Raw genomic sequence first — 13,702 nt, 5'->3', positions numbered from 1 at the left:
ATACAGTAAGCCCTACTGTTATAATTAATTCCTTTAAAAAGGATGGATTCTATAATAATATAGAAGAAAATGTAGAGTGTTGAAAATGATGAAGAATAGAAAGGGATTCAACTTTTGACGAATGGGATTTCCTACAGAGTAATTTGGGATTTACAGTACTGTAAATGTTTATGCTCATCTGAAGTGTTTAGTAATGAGTTTAATGAACAGAATGTTAAGAAATTAGGAATCCTCAGTTTAAAAATGTTTCCCATAGGCAGAGTAAAATATTTATAAATTCTGAAACAGTACTTAAAAATCATCTTTAATTTATGTATGTGTATCTTTTCATTTTTATTTGGGCAGTTAATATTTCATACCCTTAGGTAATTTTCCCTTCTAAGAAGTTTTCCCCTCGAAAGAAGTTCTAAACCTCCACTCCCTTCGAAAACTTCTTAATAGGGTTCTACTGTATACACATATTTTGGTTTTGTTCCTTTGTCATGTCAATCATAAATTACATGCCAGCTTTCTATACATCCTCCCTTATACCCTTATTTTCACATATATTTTTACTTTGGATGTCTCTAAAATATTTTTTTCCCCTTAATGACATTCATTAATTTTATTTTGCCATGGCATGTACTTTATGTTAAAAACAGAGAACACTATATTGTCTTCTTCTTGTGCAATTCTGGTGATTGACGCTTGCAGGGATGCCAGGTCTGTATGATATATGACAATATAAATTTTTTATTTAAGTATTTATTTATTTCTATATGGTGTTTAATATTTTTTTTTTTGTAGTTATTCTGCTTTTTTCCCCCCCTACCTTTCTCTTCTTTTCTCTGCAGCTAATACTTATCTACACATACAATTAAGGTTGATGGGTGCTTTCTGTCTATCAGTGGCCCCTTGTCCATAATAATTTTTTTCCATTTTTTCCTACTTTTTCTTCCCTTTCCTTTTCATATAATTGTTATATATATATTTAGACAATTTAACCAGACTGTTTCAGATTGATGGAGGCTTGAATTACCACAATTGCATTATAATTTAAAACACTAAGAAAATTAAACAAAATAATCAAAACTAACAAATCAAATAAAATTAAACAGAATAAACAAAAACACTAAGGAAATTTGTCTTAAATTAAGGAAAGCACAAACTAGAATGTCATCATCCACCTAAGTTGATGAACTGGCAAGCTTGCCACCATAATATAGTTTATATATACACTTGGCTGAATTGATGGTGTATAAATAATGCCAATTATTTATCTAAACTTACTAATTAGTCAGGAAAATAACGTCTTTTCTCTACACATAAGATGGCAAGAAACTATAATCAGTTACAGCTTAAATAAGTTATGAAATGAAATAAACAAAAATTTATTCCTAAAAAGTAAAAATATTACTAAAACACTTACTGATTCCAGTTTGACAAGATTTGAACCAGTTTTCTCTCTTTCATTAAGTTTCTGTACTTTTTGTTTACATTTTGAACAATCCTATTAATTATAAAGGGATATAATTATTGAAATTAATAGCATACAGATGGCTTCATAAAATAACTTGTGATACAGATTTAATCTCAATTCAGTTTTGGCTTGGAAACTAATTTTTTATGACATATTATGTAACTTCTATTACATTATCTTTTGAATACTAGTTTACTATTAGACACTAAGAATCAGTGAAACCATTTATTTTTTTTAAATTTCATTATATTAATATAAAAGTTTTGAAGGGAAAAAAAATTATTTTTACTTGATAATTTTATTCCTGAACTCTGAGCTGGCAGTGCCTTTCTTTTTGCTGCAGCATAAAACAAAGCACAGCCCTACTGATAACTTGGATGCCAGCGGCAACGGAACAATTACAATGAAACTGAATTCTTGGGGAATGAAATAAACAGTAAAAATGGCAATTTATTAAAATGCACACTGGTGCACATCAATTTGGTACACAAGCTGCTTGAAAATATAAAGTTTTATTACTTCAAAGAACACACTGTTTCAGATTTTGCTTTCTTCAAAAATATATTAATAAGTTTTGCTCAAAACAATGAACTCGTTGGCTATAATTGGTTGTTACCTTAGCAATGGTTGCAACCAAAATCATAATAAATACAGCCATGCAGAACCTGACAGGTGCCCAAATTTCTTGCATTAATTATTACATAAATTTTTTAAAATTTTTTAATGAAATATTTGAATATAAAAATGTTTTTTTTTACCCACGTAATTTTCAATGAAACAAAAAACTAATTCTCAAAATAATAATAAAAAAAAATGTTATAAACATAAAATATAAACATGAAAGTACTAATCCATTCTATTTTTCAGATTATACAAAAGATACAAAAATACAGATAAAAGATACAAAAAAGAGGTTAAAGATGCAAAAAAGAGGTTAAAGATGCAAAATTTAAAAATAACACACAGACACATATGACTGTTTATATATTATACACAGGGTATTTTAATTAATAAGTACTATGATCTATTTTGCTCATTTTTAGGTTTAGGCTATTTTTCACCCGGATTTTTAAAAATTTTTATTATTATTATTATTATATTTGGAGTCAAATTTTTTAATTTGATAGTCAATAAATGTCAGAGCAACAAGGTTCTGACATTTATTACCTTATTTATTATTTTGATAGCAAAATCTGATTAAGTATTATAATTTAGATTTTATAATTTCTAAATTTAAACCTTGCCTAATCACCTACTTTTTTCTCAGTGGGAAAGTTTTTCCTTTTCATCAGTTTATTCTAAAAATGTCATTAGTGTATTTCTGAAATGAATGTAAATTGATTTATTTGAAGTAAAAACAAAATAATCATAATGGTTGTACGTAATGTTTTCTTTTAACTATGCACATTTATCTATAGAATGTAGCTTGCTGTAAGAAGGCAGATTGTGCTGCATCAAAAATGCTGTTATTTTATTTTTTCTGTTCAAATAAGGTTGGTTTACATTCATTTCAGAAGTACACCAATGACGTTTTTGAACTAAACCAGGGTTGGCTAACCTTTCCTTTGATACTGAGAGTTTATAAGAGTTTCTGTTTCAAGGGCTACTTAGACCCTACTACACCTAGTCATGTTCGTTTGAGGAAAGTGAAAAATTCCGAGAGATTTGAATTATTGCCTATGATATGGACAAGTGACAAAGGTTCCGGTAAGTGTGTGTGTGGGGGGGGGGAAGAGAGAGAGAGAGAGAGAGAGAGAGAGAGAGAGAGAGAGAGAGAGAGAGAGAGAGAGAGAGAGAGAGAGAGAGAGAGAGTTTGTTTGTTTGTTATTTGGTTTTTAGGAGCATTAGCAAAACTAAGGCCATATTGCTCCGTCGATATGCAGTGGTCATTCCCTGACCTTTCTGCATTCTCTGTATTTGGTGGTCACGGGCTCGAACCCTGGTCTAATCAATCAAGAAGCATGTGCTATGCACTGCTGCCCCTGCCCACCTGGCTACGGAGGCGCTGAGAGAGAGAGAGAGAGAGAGAGCTGAATGAGAATAGCTGGGCATTAATGTATAAGGTATATTCCAGAAGTATATGCTTTACTGTGAGTAGTACACACCATTCACATTAAGCATATACTACTTTAGTGTAGCTGTGTATACTGTGGGGATCATTTATTGACAACAAAAAAAAAAAAAAAAAAAGGTCGGTTAGATGAATATAACCTATTCAGATTCTGGCTAGAATCACTTTTTGTCTGGTTGCAAGCTAGAAGTCCATAGTTATGGTACAGATTTAAACTGGAAGAGTTTATTATGCATTTGCATTTGTCACAGTAGAGTCCACTATTCTTTACATATTTTCTGTATATTGCATTTATAATCAGTAGGGTTTGGATTTTTATGTATTATCATATTCAATTTTCGCTTACATAAAGGAGGCATGAAACTTAGTGTATCCATGTTACATGGTCTGAGGATCGTAAAGAAGCATGTTCATAATTTCATATTTCATTATTTTACACATTAGGTCATAATTTCAAAAAATATATGAAATATCATATTTAATAGCATATTTTATACTTGTTGACATAAAACTTTCATATTTTGTCTTACAGTAATCAACAAATTATCAAATTGATTTAAAATATATTTCTAAAAAACCGTTGGAATTTACATTTAATCATTTCGCATTCCAGCGTTGGCAGGCAAGAGCGGCTAAATCCCAAAGTTATTTTGATTGGCTCTTTAGACATAACCACACCGTAGTGTCATTTTAGCTATAATTTAAAACTTTACAGTAGTTTCGCCTTATACTGAGTTCAACAAATTATTCGTTCAACTTATTTTATACAGTAGAAACCTCAGCTGTTGGCAAAATGAAGCCAAAAGCAAGCAAAATTGAGCTTTTTAGAAAATCGATTTCTTTTGTAGAAGAGTCTAAAGACACATACCAAACAGATGGAAAAATAATATATTGCAAAGAGTGCAATAAAGGAGCACAGAAATTAATTAATAAATATAATATTGGTGTAGATACACCATAGATAACTCTTAAAGAGCAACTACGATAGCAGCGTGAAAGGCATAATTTCGTCTGTATCTCATATTGTGCTCTTCCTTCGCAACGAGTTGCCTATGTATTGCACTACCTAGAATAAGTAACGCTTCACTAATAGAGAAGACTATTGTTACTTATTCTCAGTGAGTACCATCACCCAGATGGCACCGTTTCAAAGCTAATTGGCTTTTCATTGGTGGGTGGTGGTAAGACAAGTAACAACAGTCTTCTCTATTAGTGAAGCATTACTTATTCGAGGTAGTGCAATACATAGGCAACTCGTTGCCTATGTATTGCACTACCTCGTGGGAAATGTTTCCCATGAGTTTCCCATGTATGTAGTGCACTACCATGCACTACATACATGGGAAACTCGTGTTGAAGGAAGAGCACAATATGAGATACAGACGAAATGATGCCTTTCACACTACTATCGTAGTTGTTCTTTAAGAGTTATCTCTGGTGTATCTACACCAATATTATATAGAATCTTAAAACTCTTGAATATTATGCCTTGTTGCATTTAGTTTATTTAAGTAAATTAATTAATTATCTAGTAATAGATCTATCATAATTTTTATTTTTGGATGCTTCGATATGTGGACATACTAAATTTAATGCTCATGCATATTTAGTTTTTTCATATAAATTGGAAAATAATAATAATTTTTATAAATAATCTTAAATAAATATATAAATACATTTTTAAGGTTCCATGCATGAAAGTATCCCAATTACAACAGCATAACATTACTGCTTTGCATGAAGCGAACGTAAGGAGAAGGAGAATTTCATGGGTGTGTACTACGCAGCAGCTGTTTACTGCAGAAAACCAAAAAACACCAGATCCATTCTTTGCCGATTTATGCCAAGCAATGGTTGGCATAAATTGGCAATTCTGCAAATATTCCTTGGAACAAAGTCAACAATCCGGTCTTCAAAAAATACTTATCCTGAAAAATTCCTGACGAATCAACGTTAAGGAAAAATTACCTTGAGGACTGCTATAAATCGGTATGCTCTCATTGATTTTATTAAATAATTTATTATTTAATAAAATCCAAAAGACTAAACGCTGTGTAGGCTATATTTTAATTAATTAACTTATTACTTGCAGTGTCTAAACAATATTTGCGAAGATATTGGAAGCAGCTGTGTGTGTGTGTGGGGTTCAGTTGATAAAATGACAGATTGTGAAGGATATAGCTAATTTTATTATCGGAAAGTTTGATTCAGATGAACCATCTAAATCGTATCTCCTTGCATCAAAGGTTCTGGATAAAACTAATCATGCAACTGTTGCTAGGGATGCATCCCTAGCAACAACTTTCGCAGGGATGCATCTGTATCTTGGCAGCCAGTGCTATGTTGCCATTTTTGAATCAAGTCCCTCTGTACCGTTTTCTTTCCTTCATCATTTCCGTACCTTATGAGGGTTCCTTTGATACGCTTTTTGCATATGCAAAATTTCCTAAGTTTTAGAGGATACGGCCGTTGAAGGACTTGTGATGTTGAGAGGTCCTTCTCTGCTTACAAGTGAATATTAGCAGATAATAGAAGGAGATTAATTCCAAAAAATTTGGAGTGGATACAGGTATTGCAGTGCGATGAAAAGTACTTAGCAACTCAAGTGTTAGTAGCCCAGTACCTTAGCCTATATATTTTGGTTTTTGTATGTTTAAAAAAAAATTATTTTAATATTTATATTTCAAAAAAAATAAAAACTTGCAAATTGTAATATTTTCATTATATTACTTGTTAGAAATTTGTATAATAAGTCGTTGTACAACTTTAAAAGAATAAAAAAAAAGTAAATATTATCATTTATAAGGTACGTAAGGGTAAATTATTTAGTCATATTTGGTTAAATTTAATGACATATTTTCATCATGTTTTGACATTTTTAAGATCATAAAAATCTGAACCCTAATAATCAGTATATGGCACTGGAGAATTCATTTGGGTTATGATATGATAGATAGATATGTATGATCTGTGGCAGTATGATCTGTACTTTTGTTCCCTGGTATTCCAAATGTGACCTAAGATCCAAGATGGATTCTGATGGGATCCTTCCACTTGTTCAGATTACGAACCTAAGGAGGCATAAATTCAAATTGAGGAAAGACAGATATAGTTTGTTTGTTTTGGTTTTTAGGAGCATTAGCAACTAATTGTTATTGTTATTTGGTTTTTAGGAGCATTAGCAACTAGGGCCATATTGCTCCAGGAATATGCGGTGGTCATTCCCTTGACCTTCCCGCATCCTCCGTATTTGGTGGTGACAGGCTCGAACCCCGGTCTAATCAAGAAGCGTGTGCTACGCACTGCTGCTCCTTCCAACCTGGCGTCGGAGGCGCCCACAGATGTAGAATAGATGTGCGGAAATTTGCCTTTAGCCATCGGGTGGTTAATTGCTGGAACAAACCTCCATCTGTCATTGTGGAAGTTGATAGGTTAAATAAATTTAAGGAGGAACTGGACAAAGATTTAGAGGAAATTGTTTTGTAAATTTTTTTTTTGGCTGATGCTGCATAAGCTCATACTCTTGCTTTCTTGCATCACATGCCACTGCTACTACTACTACTAGAAGAAAACTATTTGTCAATGCTCACTGAGAAGTCAGCTCTAATCTGATGAGCTTTATTAAAGGAGGTAGTAGGAGGAGTTGTTTTGCATAGCTAACAGATCACTATGCGAGTCTGTGTATACATTATGCTCTTTTGAACTGAAGGTGGAAAATAATTTCTTGAGAAACCTTCATAGCATACAACTCAGCTGTATAACTACTACATTCTGTTGGAAGTGATACAAAAATGGTGGTCTCAGGGAAGACCACTGCTGCACCCACCTCACTCTTAGACTTCGATCCATCAGCATAAACTTTAACAATGTTGGGATAATGTTGCATATGAGGAGTATGTATTTGTTGGATATTAACGCTCGTTAGAGAGTGTTTCCTCCATTGCTGGAAGTAAGTATCAAATGTTGGTATGAAGGTAGACCACAGGGGCTCTGCTTTAGCAAAGTCAATATTCCAACCCGATACCAGCTGAGTATAGCCTGTGGTTTTTGATGTTTGAAACATCTTTAGTGGAGTTAGTTCAATTAATGTACAGAATTCCAGTTATCGGTATTATCACAAATGCAATAAGATCGAGTTTACTACCCGTTTATAACAGATTACGCTAATAGCAAGGCCCAATAAACCGGAAAGTGGAAATTGTTTTTATTGTTTTATGGTCGTGACCTCCAGAAATGTGCTTTAGAAAAATATCACAAATGCATTCAAAATTCATTCTTATAACAAAACATAGCAATAAATGGTGAAAGTGTAGTGCATTTAATGATTTGAGCGGCTGATTCTACTAACCAGTGATCACTGGTGCATACTTATTTCGCTCTACAATGGCTTACGATTGTCTCCGACCGGACCACGTGGTCCTTTGTCTCAGCCAATAGCAGCTTTTGTAAAAGTGTTGGGCACGTGTTTTGTTTTCGTATCCTTTAGTTCAGGTGATTTTTTTTGTGCTTACTTTCCATAAATTTACTGTATTGAATTCTTGAATGTACAACATTGTGTAATATGGCTCCTAAAGAGTGCAGTAAGAAGAAAATTTCAATTTAAATTAAACAAGAAATAGTGAAAAAAAAAAAAAAAAACAATGATAGTGCTAAAATTAGTTCATTGGTGTGTGAATATGGTTTTTCACAGTCAACCATTTCTACCATAGCGAAACAAAAAGAAACCTTAAAAAAGTTAAAAGTAAGTGATGAATCTATCACAGTCCAAAAAGGCAGAGAACTGATTGTAGAAATGGAAAGGCTTTTGTTGCTGTGGATAAAAGAAAAACAAATGAAGGGTGATACAGTTCCTGGACAATACATTTACGAATGTGCAAAGCAAATTTTTGAGGACTTAGAGACTAAAACACCTTCAGCTAGTGATATGCGATATGGGGACTTTAAAGCCAGCAAAGGTTGGTTCAACTGTTTTAGAAAAAGTTCCGATATTAAAAGTGTCATAAGGCATGGAGAGGCTTGCAGTGCTGATCAGTAAGCTGCTGAAAACTTTAAGGTGGAGTTTCAAGAGCTCGTTGAAAAGGAGGGTTATCTCCCTCAAACGAGTCTTTAATACTCTGCTATTGGGGCTTACTCTGCTATTGGGGTCCAATGCCTGTGGTGATTTTCAACTTAAGCCAATGTTGGTTTACCACTCAGAAACTCCCAGAGTGTTTAAACAGCAAAAGGTCGTCAAAAGCAGGTTGGTTGTCTTCATCTGGTGTAACAAGAAGGCCTCTGGGAGACGGCACCTCTTCAATGAATGGGTATTTGAAGTGTTTTGTCCTTCAGTCAAAGGTTACTTTAAAAAAAACAAATTTCCTTTAAAGGCACTGTTAATTTTGGATAATGCTCCAGGTCATGATACCCAACTTGCCCGATCTCTGGAGGAGCAATTAGCATTAGCATTAGTAGAGGCATTTGATGCAAGAAAGCAAGCTTATGCAGCATCAGCCAAAAAAAAAAAAAAAAACCCACTTCCACTTCACCCCTCTGTTCGTTCAAAATACCTGTCCAGCTGAACCTTAAACTTATTTAGGCTATCAACCTCCACTACAAGGGATGGAAGTCTGTTCCACCAACCAACCACCAGTTGGCTAAAGGCAAATTTCCGCACGTCTATCCTACATCTGTCTTTCCTCAATTTGAATTTATGCCCTCTCAGGTGATTCTTCTGAGCTAGAGGAAGAATCCCATCAGCATTGAGCATGCTCAAACCATTCAAGGCTTTATACACCTCTATCAGATCACCTCGCTGGTGCCTAGTCTCCAGACACTGTAATTTGCAAAACTTAAGCCTTTCTTCGTAAGAGCACCCCTTTGTTCCATTCACTAATCTTGTTGCCCTTCTCTGTACTCGTTCCAGCAGCTCTACATCCTTCTTGAAATGAGGCCTCCAGACCTGTATACAGTACTCTAGGTGTGGCCTGACCATTGCCTTATACAAGGGAATAATCACTTCCTTATCCCTGCTGGAAAAATTCCTGTATATCATTGACAATACTCCATGAGCTACTCTTGCAGCCCGTCTGCACTGCTCAGAGAATTTCATATCTGCCTGCACAACCACCCCCAAGTCCCTTTCATTCTCTACCACTGTCAGTGTAGTACCACAGAGTTGATACGTTGCTCTGGGGTTGCTGTTTCCCATGTGTAGCACTTTACATTTGTCAATGTTAAACTTCATTTGCCACCTCTCAGCCCATCTGCTCAACCTTTCCAGATCCTGTTGCAGTAGCATAGTGTCAGTAGTGTCCTTGACAACCCTGCCAACCTTTGTATCGTCTGCAAACTTGGACATTAAGCTTGATATACCATCATCAATATCATTTATAAATACAGAAAACAATAATGGACCCAACACTGAGCGCTGAGGGACTCCACTAATAACATTAGTCCACGATGAGCAGTGTCCATTGATTACCACTCTCTGTCTTCTCCCCCTCAACCACCCCTTTATCCATAGCAGCAATTTTCCTCCAATGTCACACTGCTCCAATTTGTGTAGCAGTCTTCCATGTGCAACAGTATCAAAAGCCTTTCTAAGGTCCAAGTATATAATATCAAAGCTATTCCCTGCATCCAGTTCTTTTGTGACTGCATCATAGTATCCAATCAAATTGGTCAGGCAAGACTTCCCCTTAACAAAACCATGCTGTGTCCGAGCTATAACTGAAGTCTTGTCTAAATGATTCTGCAGTGCTTCTTTAACCAGTGCCTCCATTAATTTTCCTGGAACAGAAGTTAAGCTCACAGGTCTATAATTACTTGTGTCAGCCTTTGATCCTCCTTTGTGAATTGGGGTCACATTTGCACATTTCCAGTCTATGGATACCTCCCCTGAGTCCAAGGAAGCTCTCATAATTATGGCTAAGGGTTTGCTTACTTCCTTTGCTGCCTCCTTTAATATAACTGGATAGATCCCATCCACCCCGGGTGCCTTTCTTGTGTTTATCTTCAACAGTTTCTCCTCCACTTTACTCCCAGTTATTTCAAGATTCTGTAGCTTACTACTAGAGTTGAATACACCTCTGGCATTCCCCTCGCTGAATAACTCCTCATGTGTGAATGTCGATGCAAAATATTCATTTAGTTTGTTAGCTACCTGAGCAGGATCATCAACAGTTGACCCATCAATATCAAGTGGACCAATCTGATTCATCCCCTTCCTTCTAGAGTTTACATAAGTAAAGAACTCTTTGCTGTTTTTCTTTGCATCCCTTGCCAAGGATTTCTCGTAATTTGCCTTCGCCTGCCTAACCTCCTTTGTAACTTGGTTGCATATCAACTTGTAGCTATCATAGGCTTCTGTGTCATGTGTTAATTTGTAAGTATCCCATGCATTTTTCTTCTCTGCCATATGCCTCATTAGTTCATCTGACATCCATTTTGGCCTAAACCTTGAACAATATTTCTTAGTTGGTATGTAAAGCCTAGTAGCTTCCAAGATAAGTTCTTTGAATGCTTCCCATTTTGAATTTGCTGTTGGTAACATCATCAGTTGGTCCCACTGTATAGAATTTAAATACAGTCTCAGTCCATTGTAATTGCCTTTACGGAAGCAATAACCCTTCCCTTTACCCCTAATGGTAGTTACCTCTTTGAGTAAATCCCACTTCAGCACACTGTGATCACTGCCACCTAGTGGTTCATTTATCTGCAGATTCTTAATGCATGAAGAATCAATGCTAATCAAATCCAGAGTATTACTCCCTCCAGTTGCCTCCCGAACATGCTGATGTAGAAAACAATCATCCAATAAATCCACAAAAGCCTTGCTAGTGTGTGAGTGACCAACCCACAAATTCCAGTCAATATCTGGGAAATTAAAATCCCCCAAATTATAAGACTCTCTGATTTACTGGCCCACTCTATTTCCCTGTACGGTTTCTTATTATACTCATCAGAGTCATTAGGCCTATAGCACACTCCTACTCCCAATTTTGATCTCCCAATGCTTATGTCACACCAAACTGACTCAACACTGCACTGTCCAGCGATGTCGACTGGCTTCACTTCCTTGGTTTTTATGTGTTTCTTAACTAATAGCATAACCCCTCCCCTGTCTATCCTTTCTGTAGACGTTGTACTCTCCAAACTGCAGTTCTGCATCTCTTATATCTGTGTGACACCACGTCTCTGATATCCCAACAATATCTGCCTTTGATGTTTTGAGCAATACCTCAAATTCATCAAATTTATTTACTAAACTCCTAGCATTGGTGTACACGCAAGTATACCTGAACCTGTTTCTATTCTTAGCTACCCTAACACAACCCATGTGTTTACTTGTACCGCAATGGCTCCCAGCAGTCTCTGAAATATTATGCATCTTGTTTTTCAGGCTTCTGCTCATTCTAATAGAAGCAGTGCAAGAATCTCTTTCACCTCTGCCAGTGGCTACTGTCAATCTATTGGTCTTTGTCTCCCCCCAAGCTAGCAGTTTTCCGACCCACCTAACACTGTCTCGATAGCATCAGCAAATATTCTTGCACCCTTTCTATTTAAGTGTATCCCATCCCTGTAGAAGCAATCTCTCCTGTTAACAAGTACAGTCCAGCCTGAAAAAAATTCTACCCCTTGAGCCTTGCACAATCTTTCCAGGGCCGAATTGATCGACAAGGCTCTCATCATATACTCCCTCCTATCGTGTCTGGGCAGAATTGCAGACACTTTCAAATTCAACCCTAATTCTCGGCTTTTGTTCAACAGTGACCTGTACTTGTTAAGTAATTCTGCCGGTCTCCTACTCTTAATATTATTAGTGCCAACGTGTACTACTATATCACCTTTTGTGCCCTTAAAAGATGATATTCGCTCTACAACGTCATCAACCTTTGCTCCTGGCAGACATACCCTGGTCCTGTTCAACCTATCCTTTTTACAAAGCATGTTCTCCGTTTCCCTGACAATAGAGTCACCAACAACTACTAGTTTCTTCGGGACCAGCGCATTCTGCCTTGGGGGTTGTCTCTGTGTCACGTGATGCCCAAGTGCAAGCTCTGGCGTTGATGTGGGCAGCTGAGAGCTTGATGGGCCCCTCAATTTAGTTTCTTCGAGGGCATCCACCCTGTCCTTCAAGCTCTCATATAGGCCCACAAGAACGCTGAGTTGTTGCTTCATATCGATACACTCCTTGCATCGCGCACACACAAAGACATCCCCCATGGCAGTATCATGTCCCGTACCCGATTGCTCTGCAAACATCAAGCAAACAGTGCATTTTATAAGGCTGTGAGTCAGAGGACAACTGCCCCCCCCTCAGTTCTGCTCTGAGCCACAGCACTTCCATTAGCTTGAGCCTTTTGCTTTGCTGCTCTGGTCTGAGTCATGATTCTATTAATTAATTATAATTAATTATGTTATGTTATTAATTATGTTATGTTTGTAATCTAAGTCGTTATATGTATTTATTTAAAAGTACAATTTAACTGCTAACGAAGTTCAACTAACGCTATCTAGTATGGTATATAACTATCATATCGCAAAGGCGGGAAAGTTACGATGGTGAATCTATGGACACTTAACCTTACCGATACTTTTATGCAATTACAAGGCCGAGTAAAGAATAAATACACCAAATTAATCAGAAAATCACAAAATAATGTTATACTACTAAATTTAAATCAAAAGTTTTAGAAAAACAATAATTTCAAATCAATAAATAAGAAAAATCCACTTAGCGGCTTTGAACACGACCGTCTCCTAGTTGCCTCGTCAGCAGCAGAAATTTAACTTCGTTACTTTCAAATTTCTCCCACCCAATACCACCCCTCTGTTCAGCTGATGGATCAGCAAGTGACTGCCAACTTTAAAAAAATTTACACAAAGAAGATGTTTGTGAAGTGCTCTGAAGAGACTTCAGGAGACAGAGCCATCACCTTAAAGGAATTCTGGAAGACCAAGTTTAACATCTTAGACTGTGTATAAATGATTGTCGGTTCTTGGAATGAAATTTCAGCTTAGTGCCTCAATGCAGCCTGGAAGAACTTACGGCCTTCAATCATCCATGATTTTGAAGGATTTTAAGTGTTTTAGAGCAGGCAATTATCACTCTTGGTGAGTCCTTGGGTCTAGAGATTGATGCGGTAGATGTGGAGGAGTTAACTGCGGGCCACGGAAGGGAGCTAACAACA

General features: G+C 36.1%; 1 protein-coding gene across 2 annotated transcripts in view; it reads right to left on the bottom strand.

Annotated features, from left to right (window-relative positions):
- The window catches only part of LOC150081500 (bridging integrator 3-like), a 193,406-nt gene that overhangs the window by 23,306 nt on the left and 156,398 nt on the right, over positions 1 to 13,702 (bottom strand). For both annotated transcript variants that reach the window (XM_090379337.1, XM_090379338.1), the window contains exon 9: positions 1,409 to 1,489. In XM_090379337.1, coding sequence (XP_090235463.1) covers positions 1,409 to 1,489 — 81 coding nt within the window. The remainder of the gene's footprint in view (positions 1 to 1,408; positions 1,490 to 13,702) is intronic.

Source organism: Mastigoproctus giganteus, chromosome 8, assembly GCF_048544385.1.
Source record: "Mastigoproctus giganteus isolate SK-2022 chromosome 8, ASM4854438v1, whole genome shotgun sequence".
In the NCBI taxonomy this organism is placed as follows: Eukaryota; Metazoa; Arthropoda; class Arachnida; order Uropygi; family Thelyphonidae; genus Mastigoproctus; species Mastigoproctus giganteus.
This window is presented reverse-complemented; position numbering and strand designations above follow the sequence as displayed.